General features: G+C 47.2%; 3 protein-coding genes across 25 annotated transcripts; 1 reads left to right on the top strand and 2 right to left on the bottom strand.

The window, feature by feature from the left end:
• Nucleotides 1-2,818: 2,818 nt before the first annotated feature.
• LOC308122908 (free fatty acid receptor 2) lies at nt 2,819-3,799 on the bottom strand (the record flags this gene model as incomplete). The annotated part of the gene is made up of 1 exon (XM_080485073.1): nt 2,819-3,799. One exon carries the CDS (start codon nt 3,797-3,799, stop codon nt 2,819-2,821), a length of 981 nt encoding a protein of 326 aa, XP_080341199.1.
• Nucleotides 3,800-8,511: 4,712 nt separating this feature from the next.
• Nucleotides 8,512-13,394, bottom strand: tekt2 (tektin 2 (testicular); the record flags this gene model as incomplete). Its single annotated transcript, XM_080485072.1, has 9 exons — nt 8,512-8,671; nt 9,995-10,074; nt 10,155-10,298; nt 10,419-10,526; nt 10,697-10,811; nt 11,127-11,270; nt 11,342-11,547; nt 12,358-12,483; nt 13,239-13,394. 9 exons carry the CDS (start codon nt 13,392-13,394, stop codon nt 8,512-8,514), a joined length of 1,239 nt encoding a protein of 412 aa, XP_080341198.1.
• Nucleotides 13,395-17,464: 4,070 nt separating this feature from the next.
• rnmt (RNA (guanine-7-) methyltransferase) lies at nt 17,465-26,736 on the top strand. 23 transcript variants are annotated; one of them, XM_080485429.1, is made up of 13 exons: nt 17,478-17,509; nt 18,183-18,381; nt 18,480-18,534; nt 18,781-18,884; nt 18,974-19,103; nt 19,180-19,305; nt 19,375-19,490; nt 20,049-20,227; nt 20,351-20,515; nt 20,588-20,705; nt 24,684-24,785; nt 24,881-24,914; nt 26,570-26,736. In XM_080485429.1, the coding sequence occupies exons 4-13, from the start codon at nt 18,786-18,788 to the stop codon at nt 26,605-26,607; spliced, it is 1,107 nt and encodes a 368-aa protein (XP_080341555.1). In that variant the 5' UTR covers nt 17,478-17,509; nt 18,183-18,381; nt 18,480-18,534; nt 18,781-18,785; the 3' UTR covers nt 26,608-26,736. The 23 variants fall into 23 exon arrangements, with proteins under 23 accessions (XP_080341548.1, XP_080341558.1, XP_080341546.1 ...); XM_080485422.1 differs by having other exon boundaries at nt 17,465-17,509; nt 18,252-18,500; XM_080485432.1 differs by having other exon boundaries at nt 17,465-17,571; nt 18,350-18,500.
• Nucleotides 26,737-27,018: the final 282 nt, after the last annotated feature.

Here is a 27,018-nt window from a genome sequence, read left to right as displayed (position 1 = left end):
TGATGAACTGAGAGCTCTAACACATTCTAGAGCTCTAACACATTCTGGAGCTCTAACACATTCTAGAGCTCTAACACATTCTAGAGCTCTAACACATTCTGGAGCTCTAACACATTCTAGAGCTCTAACACATTCTGGAGCTCTAACACATTCTAGAACTCTAACACATTCTGGAGCTCTAACACATTCTGGAGCTCTAACACATTCTAGAGCTCTAACACACTGTAGGCCACATTCAAGAAATCTGACATAACCTGGACCTCCTAAATATTTGGAGACGTTCCGTTGTCCCACAGTGACATCTTGTGGTCACCGGTGGGACTTGGTTTGCTGCTTCATCCAAGTCACAACAAACCAAGTGCGACTTGTTTTTCACTCTCAGACGTGATGAAGGATTTCATGTTTCATGAACCAGAAGGTGAAGAGAACTTACCTGTCGTCCAGGTGTGGATGTGTTCACACACACACACACACACACACACACACACACACACACACACACACACACACACACACACACACACACACACACACACACACACACACACACACACACACACACACAGTGCATTAAGGCTGTGTGTTTGTCCATTAGTTGAGTGTGCAGACGGTTTAGCAGCCACTGGGCAGCATGTTCTTCTAATCTACTCAGCCAGGTGGAAGTAATCCATTACAAATACTTTGTTACATTACATTGCTGTAATCACGTGGTGTTTTGGGGTACTTTTAAGGATACTTGGAGTGCAATACTTCATTACATACTCATGGGTCACTACTAAATATGTCAACAATTTTAATTAAAGTGATTAAACAGTAAATAATACTTAAAGTACTTCTACAAAAAGTACTTTGTATTTTTTTACTTGTCCAATTTGCAACATTTTATCTACTCAAAAGATTGACGTAGTGAAAGTTACTTGTACTTTGAGTAGAGGACCTTGTGTTTCAAGACGAGTACTTTCAAACACTTTCACTTTCTGGGTCCTTGTACTTTTATGAGTAACATATAATTGTACTCATATTTAAGTGCAATTTACAACATAAAATCTGCTTCTCTATTTTTTAGCGGCCATAAGTAACTCCTGAATACATCCATGATGAATAGTCATTGAAAAAAGTACTTGTCTGAGAAAAGTACTAAGTACAACTATACTCTTAATTGTAAATAAGTCAAACGAGTTGCAATCGAATACTAAATTTCAATGTTTTTTACTTCTGTAATTTAGTATTTTTGAGTACTTCTCACTCCTATGAGTAACTTTTCCTTTGTGTAATCTTAGCCATACTTGAGTACAATGCATAGCATATAATCTGTTTATTTAGTTTAAAAAACACAAGTAACTACTTAGTACATCCACAATTTGTGATAAATGCAGTTTTAAAGTAAATAAATGTAGCTTTAGTCGAGCACCATTGTAGTCGAGTACGCTCTTTACCTCTGACTCTAATTTTTACTTTTATGAGTATTGTTTTCAAGTATGTAATTCTTCTCATGTAATCTACTCACAGGTGCGTACTGTGTACGCCCACTGTATAAGTCAAAGAAAAAGTATCTAATAATGAAGCATTTGTTTTGCTTTGTAGATCTACTCGAGTATTTTGTAACAATAGTAGTCTTACTTGTAAATAAGTAATATAAAGCATTACTCAAATTCAAAACCTAAATACACATTGTACTTCAAACTTTATTAACACCGCGCTTTTAAGAAGCTTTTGAGGAAAGTAGCTCGAGTATTTTCAGTTTTTGAATATTATTTTTCTGGGACTTTTTCATGCGGATGTACTGACTTTAGATACACACACACACACACACACACACACACACACACACACACACGCATGCACACACACACACACACACACACACACACACACACACACACACACACACACACACACACACACACACACACACACACACACACACACACACACACACACACACACACACACACACACATTTCTGTGGCTGTCAGGAAGTTCAATCATTGAAATCCAAATAAAATCTCCACACATGCTGATGACGTCTTCCTTTATTTTAAAGCTTGAATGATACAAACGTTTGAATGTTCCGTCCAGGAACAGATGAGATTCTGCACAGGAAGTTCTCAAACATCTTCAGTGTCACTTTAAGAACTCCGTCGTTAACCGATGTGGCTACGTCACCAAACCAAAGAAAAGCTGCTTTAGTGATTTCTATGGTTGCAGCCTGAGAGACAGTGTGTGTGTGTGTGTGTGTGTGTGTGTGTGTGTGTGTGTGTGTGTGTGTGTGTGTGTGTGTGTGTGTGTGTGTGTGTGTGTGTGTGTGTGTGTGTGTGTGTGTGTGTGTGTGTGTGTGTGTGTGTGTGTGTGTGTGTGCCTTCCCTTAACCCTTAACACTGGGAGAACACGGACATTCTAGTGGACAGACCACAAAGTTGGATTGTTATTACGGTGACTGTCAAAATAAAAGTACCAAATTGGATTGTTTTTACGGTGACTGTCAAAATAAAACTACCAAGTTGGATTGTTTTTACTGTGACTGTCAAAATAAAAGTACCAAGTCCAGGAGAACATGGACTGGGAGTCCTGACATGAGGAGGAAACATTATTCTGATGGTCTCTACTGAGCGCGTTGGACGGACTCATTGCATGTTTCTATCAAGTGAAATCTCACTGAACGCAGACGTCCGAGTCCCGGAAGAGTTCAAGTTGTTAAAGCGAGAGAACGTTGGAGTTACTGTGGCGACGTGGAGCTTCGACCGGCGGCAGACCAGAGTCTGATTCGGCGGTGGACATCAGGGCTTGCTCAGAATTCTGAGGTGTGTGATGGACACCGTCACCCGTGGCTCTCTCTGGTCCCCTCGGCCCCCGCCTGGCTCCTCTCGGACAGAGTCGTGGCTGCTGGGACGTTTGTGGTTCTGAAAGGAGGCTTCTGCCGTCTGTTGCGTACCAGCTGACCACAAACTCTTCCCAGGATGCCCCTGGACACGGCGGGCGACAGCAGGAGCATGACCATCGGCTCCAGGAAAACGTTGCAGCAGCTTGTCAGCATGGCGAAGCTCCTCCACTCCACATTGTCCCTCTGCACGAAGCCCACGATGTGTGAGGCGTTGTAGGGAGCGTAGCACACCACGAACACGGCCAGCGTGGACAGGGCCACGGCCAGGACTCGCCGCTTCCCCACCAGCGGCAGATTGGAGCGCCACACCAGGGTGACACAGCGCAGTGTGCAGAAAGACGTCACGGTCAGAGGCAAGAAGAACAAGGTGATGGCCATCTCCAGCCGCAGGGGCAGAAGCACCTCCAGCTGGGAGGCGTTGAAATGCTCATAGCACGACGCGCCGCCGTCCTGGATGTAGACGAAGTGGGCGTCTCCTTCGGCCACAAGGCCGAAGCCCAGGTGCACCAGCACCACGGCCCAGAGCGCCGCGCTGATGAAGCAGGAGATGCGAGCATGGCGGTATCTCTTGTAGATGATGGGGAAGGCGATGCTGAGGTACCGCCCGACCGTGACGGCGGTGATGAACAGGCAGCTGCCGTACAGGGACGAGTACAGGAAGAAGCTGAAAACGGGGCACAAGGCCGCCGGCAGCCTCCAGTCCTTCAGGAGCGTCTCCAGCGCCTTGACGGGCAGCCAGGCCACCAGTGCCAGGTTCGCCAGACACAGGTTCAGGGCGTAGACCACGTTGGGCGTGGCGCCGTGTTTCCGAGCCTTACGCACGTACGCAAAGAGAACCAGCACGTTGGCGGGCAGGCCCAGCAGGAAGGTGAAGGAGTAGACGGAGAGCGCAACGCAGTCCTGCACCGTCACCGGCATCTCTAAGGTCCACAGGCGAGTCCTCCAGGTTACGTCTGACGGAACGGTCTCCGATAACACAAGACACCCAGCTGCCCGCCCCCCCTCTCGCCGGCGCCGTTACAACAGGACATTTTTCAAATCATCAGTTCTTCATCAAACGCTGCTGCTTCCTCCGTCCATCCAGTTTCAGTGTGAGGCTCCCAGGCTGGTGACACACAGAAAAAAAGGGAAAAAGCAGAGGGCGGCGTCCACTGTGGGGCTGAAGCACGGGGGCATGCTGTGGGAAAGGTGCACATGACATCATGACAGAGGGCAGATAAGCGGACGCGTTTGCTCATGCAGAAGTAGGGGGGGCATTTAGCAGGCACCAGGCTGCCTTAATTGCTCTCTCAGTGGAGGGCAACAGACAGGTAGCATCTGGGCCCTTAAGTGAAATGATTCAGAATAATCCAGCCTGTCAGGAAGCGGCCGCCGAGCCCAGAGCGTCCACATGCACTGGGGGGCCGGGCAGGAAGGTCATAAAGGAGCTGAGCTTGATGGTGGACGGGGTGGGGGAGGGGCCTGACGGAGCTTCTAACAGCTTTATGATGGAGGATGACTTCCCCATTGTGCATCAGTGTGTGTGTGTGTGTGTGTGTGTGTGTGTGTGTGTGTGTGTGTGTGTGTGTGTGTGTGTGTGTGTGTGTGTGTGTGTGTGTGTGTGTGTGTGTCTTGCAGAGGCATTCTATCGAGTCGAGGTTGGAGACGAAGTCACAACCAAAAGGTCTCATTCCAAACACACAAAGTTTTCTTTTTCACAGTAAAATATAAAATGGCTGACGAGTAAAAGCTCCGAGTTTTACATGACGTCACCCATCAGCAACTTCAGCGGAGATGAGGGGAGATGAGGGAGGACGAGGGAGGACGAGGGAGGACGAGGGAGGACGAGGGAGACGAGGGAGGACGAGGGAGACGAGGGAGGACGAGGGAGACGAGGGAGACGAGGGAGGACGAGGGAGGACGAGGGAGACGAGGGAGGACGAGGGAGACGAGGGAGGACGAGGGAGACGAGGGAGGACGAGGGGGACGAGGGAGGTTTGGAGATTCTCTGATATTCGTTAGAATGATGAAAGTAAGACAGACTGTAAGTTATGTTCTAACAAAATATGTGGTTTCACTACAAAAACAACCAACAGCGCCGACTCGTGGCCCAACATGCTAACTACATCGTTTTCAGAAAGTTGCTGTGTAAAGGTGAAACTTTTCTGACACGGAAACACAAAGCGAAGCGTTTGGTCTTCCTGCTGTTTCTGGGGATTATCAACGTCCTTCTAATCTAGATCCTGTACAGGAACCTCAGTGTTCCTGTACAGGAACCTCAGTGTTCCTGTACAGGATCCTCAGTGTTCCTGTACAGGATCCTCAGTGTTCCTGTACAGGATCCTCAGTGTTCCTGTACAGGATCCTCAGTGTTCCTGTACAGGAACCTCAGTGTTCCTGTACAGGATCCTCAGTGTTCCTGTACAGGATCCTCAGTGTTCCTGTACAGGAACCTCAGTGTTCCTGTACAGGATCCTCAGTGTTCCTGTACAGGATCCTCAGTGTTCCTGTACAGGATCCTCAGTGTTCCTGTACAGGATCCTCAGTGTTCCTGTACAGGATCCTCAGTGTTCCTGTACAGGAACCTCAGTGTTCCTGTACAGGAACCTCAGTGTTCCTGTACAGGATCCTCAGTGTTCCTGTACAGGAACCTCAGTGTTCCTGTACAGGAACCTCAGTGTTCCTGTACAGGAACCTCAGTGTTCCTGTACAGGATCCTCAGTGTTCCTGTACAGGATCCTCAGTGTTCCTGTACAGGAACCTCAGTGTTCCTGTACAGGAACCTCAGTGTTCCTGTACAGGATCCTCAGTGTTCCTGTACAGGATCCTCAGTGTTCCTGCCGTTCAGTCACTTTGGAGGTTTAGTGTGTCTCCTGTCTTCACCTGCTTAGATAATGTTTGGGAATTGAACCATCAGGTGGATGAACACAGACACTGATCAACAGGAACAAAGGAACTTCCTCTCCAGTTTAAAGGAAGTCGTCGACCTGAAGCGCTTCTTCTCATCGCAGATTGAACTTTTATCATGTTGGCTTTTATTGCTTTGTTCCACTTTTTCAGATTATAAAAGTTCTCTTGTGCTACTATTCAGAGAAGATGCAAAACAAACATTCTCTAGAGAGCAGCTCGTCGGGAAAAACAAACTTGTCCATTAGAGGACGTGTCCACTGTGACGAGGCAGATCCAGGTTTCTTCCCTCTCTCCTGTTGATTTATCTGGGCCGGAGTCAAAGTTCACCTCATTCCCTCCTGTTTCTGCTCCGAGCAGCGTCAGTTGGTCCAACATGACGAAGACAAACAAAAGAAGCACTCGATAAAAGATGCAAATGGGCTTTGACTTGTGGATTAAAACACGTGAGACACAGAGACACTGGTAATCAATTCAAAACGTCAGGAGGACTTCCTGGTAAAACCCAGAACCCAGAACCCAGATCCCAGAACCCAGAACCCAGAACCCAGAACCCAGAACCCAGAACCCAGATCCCAGAACCCAGAACCGAGAACCCAGAACCCAGAACCCAGAACCCAGAACCCAGACTGAGAACAAAGTTGAAGAGAATTTCAACAGATTATTCTGTCAGGAGGGACAAAGACCACAGTAGAACCTCCGCGGGGGGTCCGGGGGTCCAGGAGCCGAAAACCATCTGCATTAAAGGAGAACGATCCACATGAAGTTCTGCCCCGCCGACACTGAAGGTTCCAAAAAGCCGCACCAGAGGTACTTCTTGGAACTCAGACTGAAAATCAGACTTCATCCGTTCTGAGGAAACAACTTTCCAGGATTTTATTCAGACATGGACAATTTGTTCATAATTTCAAATCAAAAGACAAAACTTTGGTTGAATTTTGTTTGTTTACACAACAACGCTGCTCAAAGTCACTGAGAACACAACTTTTTGGAAATGATCCCCAAGGTGGAACTTTTTGAAAATGCTCTGACGCCTTCTCCTTGTTAAAGGGTGAAACGCTGCTCCTGGTCAAGGTCCTGGTCAAGGTCCTTGTCAAGGTCCTGGTTGAGATGATGGTCAAGGTCGTGGTCATGGTTGAGGTCATGGTCAAGGTCATGGTCTTGGTCTTGGTCGAGGTCGTGGTCTTGGTCGTGGTCTTGGTCTTGGTCTTGGTCTTGGTCGAGGTCTTGGTCTTGGTCTTGGTCGAGGTCGTGGTCTTGGTCGTGGTCTTGGTCTTGGTCTTGGTCTTGGTCGAGGTCGTGGTCTTGGTCGTGGTCGTGGTCTTGGTCGTGGTCGTGGTCTTGCGCGTGGTCCTGGTCGTGGTCGAGGTCGTGGTCTTGGTCGTGGTCTTGGTCTTGGTCTTGGTCGAGGTCGTGGTCTTGGTCGTGGTCGTGGTCTTGCTCGTGGTCCTGGTCGTGGTCGAGGTCGTGGTCGTGGTCGTGGTCTTGGTCGTGGTCGAGGTCGAGGTCGAGGTCGTGGTCGTGGTCTTGGTCTTGGTCTTGGTCTTGGTCCTGGTCTGGGTCCTGGTCCGGGTCCTATTCACCACGGTCGTAGTAACTAGTAGTTCTGCACATGCTCAGTAGAGCCAATCAGAACAAAGTTTCCTCTGTGGTGTCAGGACTCGATCCAACTTGGTAGTTTTATTTTGACAGTCACGGTAATAACAATCCAGTCATTGCAGTTCCCAATATGTTCTGTTCAGTGGGAAACGGGTCCAAATGGCTCTTTGAGTGTTGAAGGTTGCCGACCCCTGCCCTAGTGGTCCAACATGAACACTACATCGTTTTCAGTGTTTCTGCCATTACCGTGTAAATACAAAACTTTAATGAAATCAGGACACATAAACGTTTTCACTTGAAACGGTGTGTAAACCGGCCGAACAGCACCAACACCACCAACAGCACCAACACCAACAACACCAACAACACCAACAACACCAACAACACAAACAACACAAACACCAACAACACCAACAACACCAACAACACCAACAACACAAACAACACAAACACCAACAACACAAACAACACAAACACAAATACAAACAACACAAATACAAACAACACAAACAACACAAACAACACAAACAACACAAATACAAACAACACAAACACAAACAACACAAACACAAACAACACAAATACAAACAACACAAATACAAACAACACAAACACAAACAACACAAATACAAACAACACAAATACAAACAACACAAATACAAACAACACAAATACAAACAACACAAACAACACAAACACAAACAACACAAACAACACAAACACAAACACAAACAACACAAACACCACAAACACAAACAACACAAACACAAACAACACAAATACAAACAACACAAACAACACAAACACAAACAACACAAATGAAGTTGACAGTTTTTCTTAGACTAAATGAATAAAAAGCATTAAAATGTCGTCCTCTGATTATTAATCCAGTGATCTGAAGTCTGCTGGGTGAAAGAGATGAAGGGGCACGGCCAGGATCAGGATCAGGATCAGGATCTGGATCTGGATCCTGCTGAGCCAGCATCTTCAGGTGGCTGCACTCACTGGAGTTAACGAGCAGGACCCAGAGCAGGACCCAGAGCAGGACCCAGAGCAGGACCCTGAGCAGGACCCAGAGCAGGACCCAGAGCAGGACCCTGAGCAGGACCCTGAGCAGGACCCTGAGCAGGACCCAGAGCAGGACCCTAAGCAGGACCCAGAGCAGGACCCAGAGCAGGGCGGCTCTCTGGCGCCAGGCGGAGGCGGGTGTTGATGCTGCGCTGCTCCAGAGACAGAGCTTCCTGTTTCCTGTGCAGATCCTGCAGCATGTGAGAGCGATGCAGCCTCATGGTCTGCAGCGAGCGCCTGAGGGGGAGAAGCAGGCTGAAGGTTTGACGACTCACTGTTCTTCACCTTCAACCTTTAAAGTTCTGCTGTTTCACTGCTCACGATGCTTTCAGCGCTCCTCGGTTCTGTGAAGCCACTTTCTGGGTAACTCTGTAGGACTGAAAGAAATCTGGACCATTTGACCATTGGTGGTTTGGCGGCCATATTGCCGACTCTGGCAGGCCAGTTTTGGCCCAGGTACCGTATATTTAACCCCCCAGCCCCCCCATGAATCTCCAGCCCCCTCCGTGAAGAGAACCACTGTTCCAGAACAAACTGAGCTCACTGTTTGTTTCCTCCAATCTTAGACTCAACAGGTTTGAACCAAACATCCCAAACTAGATATCGTAGAGCTTTGCTGTGTGAGGCGGTCCGTTAGGGACACGCTTCCTCCATTTCATTTGTTTCTGCTTCATCTGCAGAAGCTTTTAGTCCCTCCAGGGCACCTGTACTCTCAGACCCCCACTTCCTGCTGAAGAAGAACTCAGTGAGCCGCTAACCGTTCCTCTGAACACCTCCCTCCAGCCGGCCCAACGGCTCAGGTACTTTTAGTTTGTTATTTGGTCAAATGAGGTTCATTTCTTTTTCCTTGAGTAGTTTATTTGGACGGGACAGTTTATATTAATGAACAGACCATCTCTTCATGAGGTTACTGTAAATATGCCAGATTAAGGCTAATTTCCATCCGTTGTCCCACATAAAACCAGACAAGGTCACAAACATATAAAAACATAAAAACAATATAGTAAAACAAAGACAAATATGATAAGATAATTCTTCCTAAAAAGCTACCATAAAGTAGCAATATTAAAGTGCTGACTCAGTAGGCTGCCATTTTGTTTTTGTTTCATGTATTTTAAAGTACATGATTGTCCTCATGAGTAATATCTTGGACTGTTTTTTAAAACCAATAAAGTGGAGCTTTATGAGATAACAGGAGATTTAGTATTCCAGTTTCAGCGACCTTTAACATTCTGGGTAAAAGAGGACTTTCTAAATTTAATTTCACAGTGACCCCTGGTGGTTGACCTGCTGTAGTGAGGATCAAATGCCCCGGGGCGGTGGTAACTGTATTGATACCCGGGGCCATCCCATGCAAGGATCTTTATATTAGGCAGGCACTTTTAAATCATTTCCAACAGAAGTTGATATTTCTTTAAAGACTGTGGCTTTTTGTTAAATACCTCTGGTCTCGAGCTGCTCAGGGTTCCGAGCAGAGACACGAGCAGACCAGCAGGTAGTGGAGCAGGACTCCAGGTGAGGGGGGGTCATGCAGTGGAGCTCAGAGGCAGTTATACTCACTGAGCCTGGCAGAGCTTCTGCTTCAGAGCAGCGATGGTGGCCTCCAGCTGCTGAACCTCTGCCACCAGGCCGTGCTGCACCTGCAGAGCAACACAGTCCTTCAGCGCCGCTCTGACCTGTCGGGCCCGGACAATAAGTCCCGCAAGCGCTGCGTCCGGACCTCGTCCCTGCACAGGTCCACGCCGGGCCTGCTGGTCCGGTGCTCCAGCCTGGTGTGAGCCAGCTTCAGGGAGCCCGTCTTGGCCTCCAGGTCCATGTCCAGTCCCTGGACGTCCTTCTCCATCTCCAACATCTCATCTTCAGTCTGCAGAGCACAAGCAGTCGGTCCCAAACATCCAGTTACAGCAACTCAACAAAAACCCTGTTTTCACTTGAAACATCGTCACACTGGATAGATTTGATTCCGGTTTCCATAAAAACTCGCCGTCTTGATCTGCCACGTCAGCTGGTCCCGGGCCTGCTGCTCCTGGTGATTCCGTTTGCGGAGCTGGAACTCTGTGGCTCTGCCTTGAGTTTCTAACTCATTCTGCAGCTGATCAGGAGCAAGAGGGAACCAGAAGGAGTGTGAAATCCTCTGAAGCAGAATTGTGAAGCGTCAACTCAAAGAAACAGAATCGACTGGGACGTGTGTCCTCTGGTGTGAGGACATCGCCGAAGGGTTTCATACTGCAAACGATACGTGAAGGCTGTGCGTCACCTCACCTGGGCTCGGCTGAGACTCGTGTCCTCCCTCATTAGTTGAGACGTCTGCACGGCGTCGTGAGCTCGACCCACGTTGACCTGACTGAACTGGAGCCACTCCTGAGGCGTGGACGAGCTGTCGGAGGGACACGTCCTGTTTACAACACAACGTTCTGGAAACGACGGTCAGCCTCATGGAAACGGCAGAAACACTGAAAACAACGTCGGTAACATTTTGGGAGTCCCGACACGACGGAGGAGACTTTCTTCTGATTGGCTCTACTGAGCATGTGCAGAACAATAGTTACTACAGCCCTGGAGCGCATGCGCAGAGTTTCGTGAAGTTGTGTTTCTACCAGTTTCCATGGAGATGGAATCTGAGTGTTTCCAAGAAGTGGCACCGGGCGCGATTTGAGAAACTCAGTTGGATGACATGTGATACTCAGATTACCCTGACAGGATGCGAGTCGGGTTGGTCTTCAGCGAGATGTTGGGAGACTTGATGGTCAGCGACAGGCAGGTCATGTCCACGTCCAGAGCCTCCATCTTGTTGTGGAGATCGGCAGTGAGCTGCTGGTGGACGTCCTGCAGGACGCTGGACAGCCGGCCGGAGACTTTAGAAGATCAGGTGTGTGGGATTCGGTGAACGCTTTAGAGTTTCCTCACCTCAGCTGCTCCGAGGCCTTGTCAATGTGCTGCTGTAGAACTCGCTGCACTCGTCCAATCAGCTCCACCTCTGCCTTCAGCTGCTGGTCCACCGGGTCCAGGACCAGCTCGTAGCCTCGCCGTCCCTCTCGCAGCGTCAGGCATTCGCTGCTGACCTCCAGAGGAACGGCGGTGGCGGCCAGGGCCTGTTCGCTCTGCTCCTTGGACTGTCCCAACACACACACACACATTCTCACCTTTCACTGGAGCTGGAGAACTGATGGAGAACTGATGGAGAACTGATGGAGAACTGATGGAGAACTGATGGAGAACTGATGGAGAATTTCTCTCTGGTGACGCTAATATTTGAGCTTCGACTGGAGAACTAGTCTGGATTCAGCACCATGTGTTCCGGGTCCCCCCAGAGGCCTTTACTTTCTACAGAGTTCGATAGACGTGTGCGCTGGGAGGTTATTGTGCCTGTGCTTTCATTACAAACACAAACCACAGTGCCACCTTGTGGCCTGGCATGCTGACTACATTGTTCTCAGCGTGAAACTTTTCTGGAACAACGATGCATTTGAACTTGAACCGTTGGAGGTTTGAGTCCTGAAACAAACAGTTTGCTGCAGAGCAACAAGGAAGTTCTATTGGGTTCTATCAAAACGGCAGAACTGATGCAATAACTGCTTTGACCGACTCTTATTTTAATAAATGGACTTCACAAACACAAATAGCGGTTTTCCACCATTCAAGGTGTTTGAGCACAACAGTAAGAGGATTGAGGGTTAGTGCCTTGCACAAAGACACTTCTACACATGACAATGGGGAATCAAACTACCAACATTGTCATTGAAGGAGCCGCTTTCTTGATTGAGCTGCATCGAGTCACTCTGACCCGGGTCAGCGTCTGAGTCACACAGAGGAAGATGAAGCTCATCCTTTCTTTCTATCTACGGACGTCCAGTAGAAACTCGACAGAAGATTCTAGGTTTCGCGTGCGACTGAAAGGTCGTGGGCCGTGTGCAGCGTTTCACCAGAGTCAGAGCCTCCATCTCTTCATCCACCTTCTGAGCGCAGAGCTCCAGCTGGTGTTTCCACCGCGAGACGTCCCAAACCCGGTCGGTCAGCCGGCGAGACGTGTCGCTCTGGTCCCAGCTGGTCTGTGGAGAGACGCCACCGACAGTGAACGAACAGTGGTGCTTTATCACGGCGGTCACCACAGGAAGTGAAGCTTCATTCAAACTCCAAACCGGAGCTCGGGCGGAGGTCCGCCACCTTCAAGGGGTTTTACTCACTTTCCACCAAATAGAGTTCTTCTGGAGCACAAAACATGTTCCGTCATCGATCACACGGCTCCTGAAGATTTTTATGTCGTTTCACTAAAACTCCATTCTTCATATTTCAACAACTGAGAATGAATTTGGACCTTTTTAACCGACTCTTGGTTATTTAAGCCCTTTTTTCATTATTGACCGTTTTCCCTGTCATATTTGTGTTTTAACTTCTTTTTACTCTATTCTTAACCCTTTCTAATGTTTTGGCTACTTTTACTTTTTAACTCTTTAAACACTTTCTTTCCTGTTTTGTTTTTTTTTGCAATTTTAGCAGACGAGGTTTTTTTATAGGACTTTTCGACAATGAGCCAGATATGGAAATGTTTCTACATGTAATTTTCCACACAGCTTCAGAGAGCCAGCGCAGGGCCACTACAGAGCCACATGTGGCTGTAGAGCTGCTCTAGAGCCACATGTGGCTGTAGAGCTGCTCTAGAGCAACGTGTTGCTGGAACCCTCGGCGTCGACTCTTCAGCTCGACAAACATCTAAATACGTGTTGAAGTGACAGAAGGGAAGCACGCCGGTGACCAGGGCTGTGATTGGTCCCCTGAAATCAGCTTTGAGGCGGCTGCTTTTCACCTGAGAGTGTGAGTGGCTCCTCAGCGCCCTCCCGTCCTGGCGGATCGCCGTGGAAACGAGACGCTCGTGAGCGGCCGCTGCACTCAGCTGATGGTTGTTGCTGCTCCACTCCGACACGCTGTGGCGGCGACCCGGCTTCACAGGAAGGGAACACATCCTGCTGCTGAAGAAACAATCTGTTCATTCTGGAGTAACCTCACTGAGTTCTCACAGTATTGTACTCGAGTACAAATACTGTAGTCTTTCTACCAGTGCTGCACTGTATTCAGTAAAGCTTTATTGTTTGTTTGTCGTCTCCTGACCTCAACTTACTGTCTTGAAACATGAAAAGGTTTTCATTGGTTCACACTGTGCTCGTCCTCACTAGTTACTTCTAGTTACTTCTAGTTACTTCTAGTTACTTCTGACAATATTAAGAATCACATGATGAATTAAATGACTTGAATTAAAACTTCCACAGTTCCATTGTTAACAGAAGATTTAAAGTTTGACATTTTTCTTTGTTGATAAAAACTCTTTAGTTTGGACTCTTGTGATCTGATGTGGCGCCATGATAAGAAATAAAATGAATTAAAGGTCATCCTGTAGTAATAAAATGTCTAACTCACTTATTTTTCTTTCTTTATTTATTTAGTACTTATTTTATAATATTAAGTTTGATCATATTGTTATTATATCATATACTTACATTCTTATGACGTGTTTTTTTTCCTTCCTTTTCTTTAAGGTTATAAAAAATATTACATTTGATCTGTTTCATTTATTTTTGTAAGCAAATTTCAGAAGCTCTTCCTGTTTTACTTTGGAGTCTTTCTGAAACTCTTTTTCTGCTGAAGTGTAGATGATGAGAATCTCTGGAGTGAATTTAACGTCACCCCGCCTCCAGAAAACTTATTTTCGATATTTTCCTTTCAGAATAAAACAAACTAAACACTATTTAAACTCTCTCCAGGTTTTAATTGTTCTTTCAATCCTTATTCTTCCGTCATCCAAGGTGTTGTTTTTACTCACCTTCCTTCTGGAACCTTCTGTTTGTCTGCTGACTCCGTCTCCATGGCAACGAATGCCGGGGCCGTCTCCAGGCAACGAACGCTATGCGTCACCTCACCACGTGGAGGCGTGCGTGCTGCGTGGTGACTTGTTTTTAATCACTTTTATTGAACGTGACCATACGAAGTACACATGAGACTTTTAACCAGTGAGCGAGCAGAGAATAGTAAAAGTAAAAAGAATAGAATAGTAAAAGTAATAGAATAGAATAGTAAAAGTAAAAAGAATAGAATAGTAAAAGTAAAAAGAATAGAATAGTAAAAGTAATAGAATAGAATAGTAAAAGTAAAAAGAATAGAATAGTAAAAGTAAAAAGAATAGAATAGTAAAAGGAAAAAGGATAATACATAGTTCATAGTTGGAGAGAGAAGATGTGCACACCAAAGAAAAAAGTAAAAAATACAAAAAAAGGAAAATTGGTAAACACAAGAGTACTTTTCAAATAAACACATGAAACATTGAACAGACGTTCATCGTTTAGGAGCTTTTTTGTTTTGAGTTGCAATGTATTGTTTTGTCGGTGGTAAGTTGTTGAGTATTTACACTCATGAAGACAGAATTTGGCAAAAAATAAACTTAGACTTGTGGGAGAGAAAACGTCATTGTTGTTCTTATTATAGTCAAGATGACCTGAAGGACATTATGTCAACGTCACATCTGGGGAATGTTATTGAGGACAAATGACTTCATGTCTTTCCATAGTTTATGTGTAAATTCACAAAAGTGAAATACGTGAGTAGTTCAGAGAGCGAACCACAGCGCTGCGTCGGCCTTCGACTCTAACGGATGGATGAGATCAAATCTCTTTGAAACTACAATGAAAGACTTCTATTCATTTATTCTACTCTCTTCCTTTTCTATCTTTTAGTTATTCTGTATATCTAATCTTGTATTTTGTGACCCGTGTTCATTGTAACGTAAAACTGTTAATGTGACTTATAGACTTTTGTAAAATTCAAATTCGTTTAAAAAAAACTCATTAAAAAAAAGGAATCCATAGAACACACGAAGAATCCCTACAAAGTGTTAAAATACACGGTACAACTCCTTCAGAACTGTGCTGCAGGAGTTCTGAGGAGGACCAGAGGGCGGCCCACATCACGGGTTCAGGGTGGATGTGAAGCAGGGCTGCAGAAAAAAAGGTTAAAAACTCACTTTAACACATTATTTATATATGTGTATTTACAGATATGTGTATTACCTATTTATTCATCTACTTTATCTACTTTATCTATTGATCTACTTTCATTAGGTTGTTAACTGAATCTTTTCTCTGCAGTGGTTCCTCTCAGGGGGCGCTACACCCCCGTGGGTTCCCCCGTCCCGAGAACCTGGTTGGTCCCCCGTGTACGTTGTGGGACTCGCCGGTCTGCCCGGCTTGGGGGGATCTGTGGGGCAGCGCCCCCTGTGGGTAGAGGCTGTGCCACTCCCAATGTGGACGGTCCCCAAATGTGTCCTTTCCTCATCTTAAGTCCTCAGTGTCCTGCCATGTCTCCATACCACTGTGTGTGTGTGTGTGTGTGTGTGTGTGTGTGTGTGTGTGTGTGTGTGTGTGTGTGTGTGTGTGTGTGTGTGTGTGTGTGTGTGTGTGTGTGTGTGTGTGTGTGTGTGTGTTCTTACTGAGTCAGTCAGTCAGTCAGTCAGTCCTACATTCAGTCAGTCAGACAGTCAGTCAGTCAGTCAGTCAGTCCTACAGTCAGTCAGACAGACAGACAGTCAGTCAGACAGTCAGTCAGTCAGTCAGTCAGTCAGACAGTCAGTCAGTCAGTCAGTCAGACAGTCAGTCAGTCAGTCAGTCAGTCAGTCAGTCAGTCAGTCAGTCAGTCAGTCAGTCAGTCAGACAGACAGACAGTCAGTCAGACAGTCAGTCAGTCAGTCAGTCAGTCAGACAGTCAGTCAGTCAGTCAGTCAGACAGTCAGTCAGTCAGTCAGTCAGTCAGTCAGTCAGACAGTCAGTCAGTCAGTCAGTCAGTCAGTCAGTCAGTCCTACAGACAGTCAGTCAGTCAGTCAGTCAGTCAGTCCTACAGACAGTCAGACAGTCAGTCAGTCAGACAGTCAGACAGTCAGTCAGTCAGTCAGTCAGTCAGTCAGTCAGACAGTCAGTCAGTCAGACAGTCAGACAGTCAGTCAGTCAGTCAGACAGACAGTCAGTCAGACAGAGGAAGCTGTGTCCTTCATTCATGATCAGTGTGGTTAACTAATGTAATTAAATACACATTCAGATCATTTTGACAGTTTTCATATTTGTCCATGTGTTGATTTAACTTCAGAATTGATGTAGTACAAGACAACATCATCAGCATATAGACAGACTTTTTGAATTGTTTATTGCAGTTAATGAGCCGTGTACACCCCCGGCTAGTTCAGCTGGTAGAGCATCAGACTCTCTAGGTAGAGGGTTCATGTCCCACGCCGGGCGCCACCTTCCTGTGGGCTCTCCACCTTCCTGTGGGCTCTCCACCTTCCTGAGGGCTCTCCACCTTCCTGTGGGCTCTCCACCTTCCTGTGAGCTCTCCACCTTCCTGAGGGCTCTCCACCTTCCTGTGGGCTCTCCACCTTCCTGTAGGCTCTCCACCTTCCTGTGGGCTCTCCACCTTCCTGTGGGCTCTCCACCTTCCTGTGAGCTCTCCACCTTCCTGAGGGCTCTCCACCTTCCTGTGGGCTCTCCACCTTCCTGTGGGCTCTCCACCTTCCTGAGGGCTCTCCACCTTCCTGTAGGCTCTCCACCTTCCTGTGGGCTCTCCACCTTCCTGTAGGCTCTCCACCTTCCTGTGGGCTCTCCACCTGCAGGAAGGTTCTTAATGGGTCAATGTGATCTGGGTGACGGTGCTCAGACTGACACCCCCACCACCCGGAAACAGAGAAGAGGGAGAAGATGGATGGATGGATGGATGGATGGATGAGCCGTGTTTTATAAAATTGTAAATAAAGAATAAAAAAAGAGGACTGACTGAATGACTGACTTGTAGTAGTAGTGTGTATTTTTACTTATTTAAATGAAATTGAATTGGATTCAGCTCCTGTCTCTTCCTGTTGAAATCACCTTATAAATACTTGACTTTTTTTACATTATGTGGAATGTTGAGTCTGATTAAAAATATGCTAAGGGGTATTTTTTTCCCACTTTTTTTATTTATCACTTCCTTTTTTCAAACTTGTATTGTGAAACGCCTCCATGCACTTCCGCCAATGACGTCGCCAGCAAGCGCCGCTCAACGCAGTGAGTCGCTTTTCATCACATTTCTCTGGACGTGAACGGGACTTTCTCCGGATTTTTTCCCGGTTGGTCTATTCGTTTTACGCCGTGACTCGTCGGACCGGTGTCCGGTGTCAAAGCAGCGCGTTTCCTCCGCTCACGGCTGAATGTAGCGGCTCTGTTTACGTCGGGACTGTGAAAGCTGCTTTTGGATGAGTTGGTGTTTCCGATTAACTGGTTCCCTTGCTATCTACTGAGCAACTTCCTTTAGCGTCCCTTGTTACTGGTAGTAAGGGCATATGTTACTCACGCCAACAAAGGAGGTCGGTCACCAGATAGAAGGGGAACCAGTTCGTCCGAAACACCGTCCATGGCGGCGGTTTCCAGATACTTCAGGTTTACTCTATGATTTACGGATTCAACATTCTCAGAGGTTTGCCTCTTCTGTGCAGATAGAAACTCTAGTTCTGTTTGGATCGACATGCTCACAGATTGAGAAAGATTACTCGACCTGTTTCACGATGATGTGCGCAATTAACAATAAACCAAAGGTGTAAAAACATTCCAGCGTTAATCTGCCTGCCTGAGTTAAAACTTCAACAAGCCTGACTTCTGCTTTACTTTAATAGCAACCATCCAATTCAATTCAACTTTATTTATATAGCGCCACATACAACACAGTTATGTCTTTTAACAGAGAGAAACTACAAATAAACACGAGCGACCTGCAGAACCAGACTCCGGTGGATGTCTCTCCATTTAACAGGAAGGAACCTGCAGAACCAGACTCCGGTGGAGGTCTCTCCCTTTAACAGGAAGGAACCTGCAGAACCAGACTCCGGTGGAGGTCTCTCCCTTTAACAGGAAGGAACCTGCAGAACCAGACTCCGGTGGAGGTCTCTCCCTTTAACAGGAAGAAACCTGCAGAACCAGACTCCGGTGGATGTCTCTCCATTTAACAGGAAGGAACCTGCAGAACCAGACTCCGGTGGAGGTCTCTGCTATTCCGGGTGGGGTGAGGGACTAGAGGAGAGGACAGACAGATTGTGGTAGGAAACAGACCCTGGTTCGGGTCAGGGGCCTGTTTCACCCGCTGCAGACTGGTGGCTGTCGGGGGAGGGTGGAGGGTGACTCAATGATCCCAGAGCTTTTCCTTTCTATGCTCCTCACAGATTTCTGAAGTTTTAATCTGAAAATCATCCAAATGAAAGTTTTGACGGGAGATTATTCCAGATTAATGGTTTTGACTGAAGCTTCTGGAGATTAATGAAGTTTTGACCAGATTGTGCTTTCAGTGGACATGGACTCGGTCCAAACAGAACGTCTGAAGGGCGGAGGAGGTGTGAAGAGGAAGCATGAGGAAGAGGAGGACCAAGGGGACAGACCGTCCAATAAGCAGGTAGACGATCTGTTAGTTGGCTTCAGGTGATGCCAGCATGCTGATCAATCAGCCGGGTTATTGATGAGTGTTGCATTCTGGGTCGTCAGGTCTGTGATCACGGCGTCAAGGTGGCGCGTCACTACAACAAGCTGCAGGAAGTGGGTCTGGCCGCTCGCAGTCAGAGCAGAATCTTCTTCATGAGGAACTTCAACAACTGGCTCAAGAGCGTCCTGATCGGTAACGTTTCCACTGGTAACCATGACAACGGGGACAACTTGCAACCAACTCCTGAAGCTTTTCCTCTTGGTGACAGGTGAGATCCTGGAACAGGTGAAGGGGGCGGAGCCTGGGCCGGTGTCTGTGTTGGACCTGGGCTGTGGGAAAGGAGGAGACCTGCTGAAGTGGAGAAGAGGAGGAATCAGTCACCTCGTGTGTGCAGGTCGCTGCTCCTCTCGTCACACCAAAGACGGACGAAAGACAAAATGATTAACGGTGTTTGTGTTGTCAGACATCGCCGGAGTGTCGGTAGAGCAGTGCCAGAGTCGCTACGAAGACATGAAGAGGAAAAGTCACTTCAGGGAGAAAATCTTCACGGCTCAGTTCATCACAGCCGACTGCTCCAAGGTCAGGAGACACTGGGGCCGGGTGGAGGACGACTAGGGACTGGGTGGAGGATGAGTAGGGGCTGGGTGGAGGACGAGTAGGGGCTGGGTGGAGGACGAGTAGGGGCTGGGTGGAGGACGAGTAGGGACTGGGTGGAGGACGAGTAGGGGCTGGGTGGAGGACGAGTAGGGACTGGGTGGAGGACGAGTGGAGGACGAGTAGGGGCTGGGTGGAGGACGAGTAGGGGCTGGGTGGAGGACGAGTAGGGGCTGGGTGGAGGACGAGTAGGGACTGGGTGGAGGACGAGTAGGGGCTGGGTGGAGGACGAGTAGGGACTGGGTGGAGGACGAGTAGGGGCTGGGTGGAGGACGAGTAGAGACTTGGTGGAGGACGAGTAGGGGCTGGGTGGAGGACGAGTAGGGACTGGGTGGAGGACGAGTGGAGGACGAGTCGGGGCTGGGTGGAGGACGAGTAGGGGCTGGGTGGAGGACGAGTAGGGGCTGGGTGGAGGACGAGTGGAGGACGAGTAGAGACTGGGTGGAGGACGAGCGAACTGTTTGACCTTTGACCTCTGTGCAGGAGCTGCTGGCGGAGAAGCTGGAGTCCAGCCAGCTGTTTGACATCTGCAGCTGTCAGTTCGTGTACCACTACTCCTTCGAGAGCGAGAGGAAGGCGGAGACGATGCTGAGGAACGCCTGTGAGCGCCTGAAACCTGGAGGGTTCTTCATCGGAACCACGCCGGACGCCTTCGAGCTGGTGTAAGAAAACTCTCTCTCTCTCTCTCTCTCTCTCTCTCTCTCTCTCTCTCTCTCTCTCTCTCTCTCTCTCTTGCTCTCTCTCCCTCCCCCCCTCGGTCTCACTTTACCCCCCCCCCCCTCCAGGAAGCGTCTGGAGGCGTCAGACTCCCTGTCCTTTGGGAACGAGATCTTCCAGGTGTCCTTCCAGTCCCGAGGTTCCTACCCTCTGTTCGGGTGTCAGTACCACTTCAGCCTGGAGGACGTGGTGAACGTCCCCGAGTTCCTGGTCTACTTCCCTCTGCTGGAACAGTGAGTGTCCTCACGGCGTCTTGGTGTTCCTCCTCCGGCCGTGTGACGTCTGCGTCTCTTGTGTCCCTTCAGCATGGCGAAGCGTCACAACATGCGTCTGGTGCTGAAGCAGAGGTTCTCCCAGTTCTTTGAGGAGAAGGTGAAGAAGGAGCAGCATCGCAGCCTGATGATGAAGATGTCGGCTCTGGAGGTAAAACTCCTCACGTCCTCCGAGACCCAGAAGCTTGTTTGACAGCTGGAACAGAGAAAGAGACGCTCTTGTCTTTAATTCAGTAAGATGAATGTGGAACCATTAAAAAAACAGCTGAATGCAGCACTTCCTAAACAAACTAGTGACCAGAACCGAACACAGATTCTGGATGGGTCCTTCAGGAGGAACCCTGAGATGAAACACTGCACCATGCAGAAGAAGGAAGTCTTCTCCCAGAGCAGTAACCTGGGTCTGGACCAGGGACTGTCCCCCGGGCCAGACCTCACTAACGCCCTGGGGTCCCGAAAACCGCCGCTGAGTGCACAGTGGACAGTTTAATCCAGAAATGTCCTCTGGCGCCATCTGCTGACATTTTGAAAATCCTGCAGAACAAAATGTTACAAGACGTTCAGAGTAGAACCTGTAGGAGTGGACCCGGTAAGAGAGACACCCAGTACTGGACCCGTCACTGAGCACCGACACATATTTAACTGTTAAAGAACCTTAATGAGGACAACCGGCCTGACGAGGACAACAGACGGGTTCTCCTGGTAAAGTTCAAGCTGAGCAACACTGAAATACCAGAATACCTGGTCTGGAGCTGATTATTGGAATATTCAGGTCGCGGGTGATACACAACTGCATCCATCCTGTACTCTGGGCTCACTTCCTTAACGATCCATAAAGTAACGTAATGATCCATAACGTTCCATAACGTAACGTTCCGTAACGTAACGTTCCATAACGTAACGTTCCGTAACGTAACGATCCGTAACGTAACGTTCCGTAACGTAACGTTCCATAATGTTATGTAACGATCCGTAACGTAACGATCCGTAATGTAACGTAATGATCCGTAACGTAACGTTCCATAATGTTATGTAACGATCCGTAACGTAACGTTCCATAATGTAACGTAATGATCCGTAACGTTCCATAATGTTATGTAACGATCCGTAACGTAACGTTCCATAATGTAACGTAATGATCCGTAACGTTCCATAATGTTATGTAACGATCCGTAATGTAACGTTCCATAATGTAACGTAATGTTCCGTAACGTAACGATCCTTAACGTTCCATAATGTTATGTAACGATCCGTAACGTAACGTTCCATAATGTAACGTAACGATCCATAACGTAACGTAATGATCCGTAACGTAACGATCCTTAACGTTCCCTAATGTAATGTAACGATCCGTAACGTAACGATCCGTAACGTAATGTTCCATAACGTAACGATCCATAATGTAACGTAACGATCCATAACGTTCCATTACGTAAAGTAACGATCCTTAACGTTCCATAATGTAATGTAACGATCCATAATTTAACGTAACGATCCATAACGTTCCAAAATGTAAAGTAATGATCCATAACGTAAAGTAACGTAAACTTCATAACAAAGTAACGATCCTTAATGTTCCATAATTTAACGTAACGATCCGTAACGTAACGATCCGTAACGTAATGTTCCGTAACATAATGTTCCGTAACGTAACGTTCCATAATGTAACGTAACGATCCATAACGTTCCATAACGTAAAGTAACGATCCTTAACGTTCCATAATGTAATGTAACGATCCGTAACGTAACGTTCCATAACGTAACGTAACGATCCATAATGAAATGTAACGATCCATAAGGTAACGTAACGATCCGTAACATAACGATCCGTAACATAACGATCCATAACGTTCCATAACGTAACGATCCATAATGTAACGTAACGATCCATAACGTTCCATTACGTAAAGTAACGATCCTTAACGTTCCATAATGTAATGTAACGATCCATAATTTAACGTAACGATCCATAATTTAACGTAACGATCCATAACGTTCCAAAATGTAAAGTAATGATCCATAACGTAAAGTAACGTAAAGTTCATAACATAAAGTAACGATCCTAAACGTTCCATAATTTAACGTAACGATCCATAACGTTCCATATTGTAAAGTAAGGATCCGTAACGTAACGCTCCATAACGTAAAGTAACGATCCTTAACGTTCCATAATATAACGTAACGATCCATAACGTTCCATATTGTAAAGTAAGGATCCATAACGTAACGCTCCATAATGTAAAGTAACGATCCTTAACGGTCCATAATGTAACGTAACGATCCATAACGTTCCATATTGTAAAGTAAGGATCCGTAACGTAACGCTCCATAACGTAAAGTAACGATCCTTAACATTCCATAATGTAATGTAACGATCCATAACGTTCCATATTATAAAGTAAGGATCCATAACGTAACGTTCCGTAACGTTCCATAACGTAAAGATCCATAACGTAATGTAACGCTCCATAACGTAAAGTAACGCTCCATAACGTAAAGTAACGATCCATAACGTAAAGTAACGATCCATAACGTAACATAACGTTCTGTAACGTAAAGTAACGATCCGTAACGTAACGATCCATAACGTTCCATAATTTAACGTAACGATCCATAACGTAAAGTAACGATGCTTAATGTTCCATAACGCAAAGAAACGATCCATAACGTTCCATAACATAGCGATCCGTAACGTAACGATCCATAACTTTCCGTAACGATCCATAACGTTCCATAACGTAACGATCCATAACGTTCCATAACGTAACGATCCATAACGTTCCATAACATAAAGTAACGATCCTTAACGTTCCATAACGTAAAGAAACGATCCATAACTTTCCATAACATAGCGATCCGTAACTTAACGATCCTTAACGTTCCGTAACGCAAAGTAACGATCCATAACGTTCCATAACATAGCGAATCAGTAACGTAACGATCCGTAACGTAACGACCCATAACTTTCCGTAACGATCCATAACGTTCCATAACGTTCCATAACGTAACGATCCATAACGTTCCATAACGTAACGATCCATAACGTTCCATAACATAAAGTAACGATCCTTAACGTTCCATAACGTAAAGAAACGATCCATAACTTTCCATAACATAGCGATCCGTAACTTAACGATCCTTAACGTTCCGTAACGCAAAGTAACGATCCATAACGTTCCATAACATAGCGAATCCGTAACGTAACGATCCGTAACGTAACGACCCATAACGTTCCATAACGTAACATAACGATCCATAACGTAATGATCCCGACACTATCTGCACCTCTGCTGCCCGCCGTTCTCCACCTTTCCTAAAGTACTTTCTGTTTCACTCCAGGAGTTCTGAACCTCTGGATCTTTATTTTATTTAAATTGTGACTGTTCAGACGGGAGACGCAGGACCTCCTCACACGAGCGTCCAGCAGCTCTGGAGCAGCAGCAGTCAGAGCGTACAGGTCGACCACAGAGGGGCGGAGCCTAGCACACAGGGTGGATGACCATTTTGGCGTCACGTCCTCTGAGCGCGTGGAAGTTTGACTTTCCCTTTCCAGCAGAGAACATGAGGCCCGAGGACCAGAACCCCCCAGAGGCTCCAGTCTGGTCCCTCCAAGCAAGGAGCTGATAGAGGATCTATACTAGTTTATTTACATTTCATTGTGTTTTACAGCAGAATGTTTCATTAAAATTCACTTTCTGTTGAGATTGTAATCATTTTCAGTACGAACGGTTTGATCTGGTAAAACTAGAGATCATTTCATTACACACTGATCTAGATCTAGATCTAGATCTAGATCTAGATCTAGATCTAGATCTAGATCTTTGCATTGGTTCAGTTATGAGCTTTTAATTAACCAAAACATATTGGGTGTTTTGGTTCCTTCAATATCATCAACTGGTCCTACAATATGTCCTCATGACCCGTCCCTCTGAAAGTGAGGACACCTGTCTTCAGGGGACACTTGCCCCTGGATTTTAGGACGTCCCTCCATCAAAGCTTTTACTCTCTATATTTTCTCTCTCACAAGTTTTGTACCAAAAGTAAAGAGTTTACTGTGAGAAGGAGTCCGAGCAGCAGATGGAGAACCTTCTGAGACTGGAGCTGACTGTCATGTCCGTCCCTGTTTTAGTCGTATTCCAGTGAAGACCCTGGACAGCTCTCCGCAGACAGCAGAGAAGAGTACTGCCATGCTAAAGAGCACTGCGGCAGGGCCGGCGTGAGACTCCCCGTGGTGAGTGTGCTCACAGATCCACAGATCCACAGATCCACAGATCCACAGCTCCACCTGGCGTGAGGTTCAGTCTGACGCTGTGTTTGTGTTTGCAGGGAACTCTGAGCAGATCCGAGTGGGAAGCAGCCAGTAAGTTTCTCTGCTCACACCAACATCTCACTTCCTGTCCCAGGCCACCGTCACCAGAACATCTCACTTCCTGTCCCAGGCCACCGTCACCAGAACATCTCACTTCCTGTCCCAGGCCACCGTCACCAGAACATCTCACTTCCTGTCCCAGGCCACCGTCACCAGAACATCTCACTTCCTGTCCCGGGCCACCGTCACCAGAACATCTCACTTCCTGTCCCGGGCCACCGTCACCAGAACATCTCACTTCCTGTCCCAGGCCACCGTCACCAGAACATCTCACTTCCTGTCCCAGGCCACCGTCACCAGAACATCTCACTTCCTGTCCCAGGCCACCGTCACCAGAACATCTCACTTCCTGTCCCAGGCCACCGTCACCAGAACATCTCACTTCCTGTCCCAGGCCACCGTCACCAGAACATCTCACTTCCTGTCCCAGGCCACCGTCACCAGAACATCTCACTTCCTGTCCCAGGCCACCGTCACCAGAACATCTCACTTCCTGTCCCAGGCCACCGTCACCAGAACATCTCACTTCCTGTCCCAGGCCACCGTCACCAGAACATCCACTCTTACCAAGTCCTCCATAGTCCCACTAAACCTGAGAGGCTTCCAGCAAACCTTTAATCAATCACACCAAACCCTCAATAGTCTCACTCAACTTCAACCCGTCCCACCGCTCCTGGTCCTGGAGGTCCACGGTCCTGAGTGGTTTCTCTGTCTTCCTTAGACATGAAGCCTGAGTGAGCCAATCAAAGCAGTCAGGTGACGGACCTCCAGCAGACTGAGCCTGAACCCGATCGGACCCGACGGGTTCAGGCACCAGAGCTCATGAGTAGAAGACGCTGTTGACAGAAGTAAATCTGGACGCCACGCCGGTCAGCACCAGGGTTGCCAGAATAAAATAAGCACAGCTTTTATTTTGGCGGAGCCGCTTCCTCCAGCGCTGATCCGTGACGTCAGTCACACGTCGATGACGAAGCAGTCGCATGTAACAAAATCCAGGAATTGGAGCTTTTATAGAACCGGCTGGATCTGGGTCCCTGAGCAGAACATGTCCCTTTAACTCAGGTCTTAAACTGTCCAGCGTGTCCAACATCAGGTCCGAGGTCCAACGCTCCAGTCCTCCAGAAAATGGTCAAATAAACCAAAACATTAGTTTCTTTATTTAGCCAGGAGAACCACGATGAGATTACTAATCTCTTTTTCAAGTGTGTCCTGGGGAGCTGGGGGGCCGAGGGTCTCGCTCAGGGACCCCAGTGCATGTTGTTTTGGCCACACAGAAAGGCCCGGGATTTGAACCCAGGACCTTCTTGTTGTGAGGCGAGAGCACTAACCACTGCGCTGAGATCTCTGCCATGACGTCAGAAGGTTTCAAGGTTTCACTTTTCCATGACAAACAGGTTTCAATGTAAATCCCAGATTAAATTATGCTGGATTTGGCCTCTGAACTCAATTGTGCTTTAAATTCAAATACCAAATATTCAACCCTCCCAGAAAACCTTCAGCAGTCTGAAGGAACCTTAGAATCTTCATTGTTCCCATCAAATCCTCCGTCGTCTCAGTAGAACCGCTCTGAGAACCGGAGGGTGAACCTGGAGAACGGTTCCTGCAGTGTGAGGAAGTGTTTGACCCTGGAATCGTCTGTCCTGCAGGTATCTACCTGGTGTTTGTCTTCCAGAAGATGTCCTGAGTGAAGCGTCTCTCCTGCACGGTCCCACCCTTCGTCTTCCTCAGTCCGTTCTGGTTCTGGTCGGTTCTACGGATCAACTCATCTCTTTGTTTTTCTTTTTCTTGTTGAAATAAATGAAAGTTGAACTCAGCAGCGTTAACAGTTCCTGTGAACAGAGTAAAGACCAGGCTGTGACTGCTGGTTAGTCTGGTTAGTCTGGTTTAGTCTGTTTTCTAGAACAAAATGCAATAATAATGATGCATCTTCCTCCTCTGACATCAGATTATAGAGCGTCTTCCTCCTTTGACATCAGATTATAGAGCGTCTTCCTCCTTTGACATCAGATTATAGAGCGTCTTCCTCCTCTGACATCAGATTATAGAGCGTCTTCCTCCTCTGACATCAGATTATAGAGCGTCTTCCTCCTTTGAC

This window comes from Lipophrys pholis (assembly GCF_963383615.2).
Source record: "Lipophrys pholis genome assembly, chromosome: 17".
Classification (NCBI taxonomy): domain Eukaryota; kingdom Metazoa; phylum Chordata; class Actinopteri; order Blenniiformes; family Blenniidae; genus Lipophrys; species Lipophrys pholis.
This window is presented reverse-complemented; position numbering and strand designations above follow the sequence as displayed.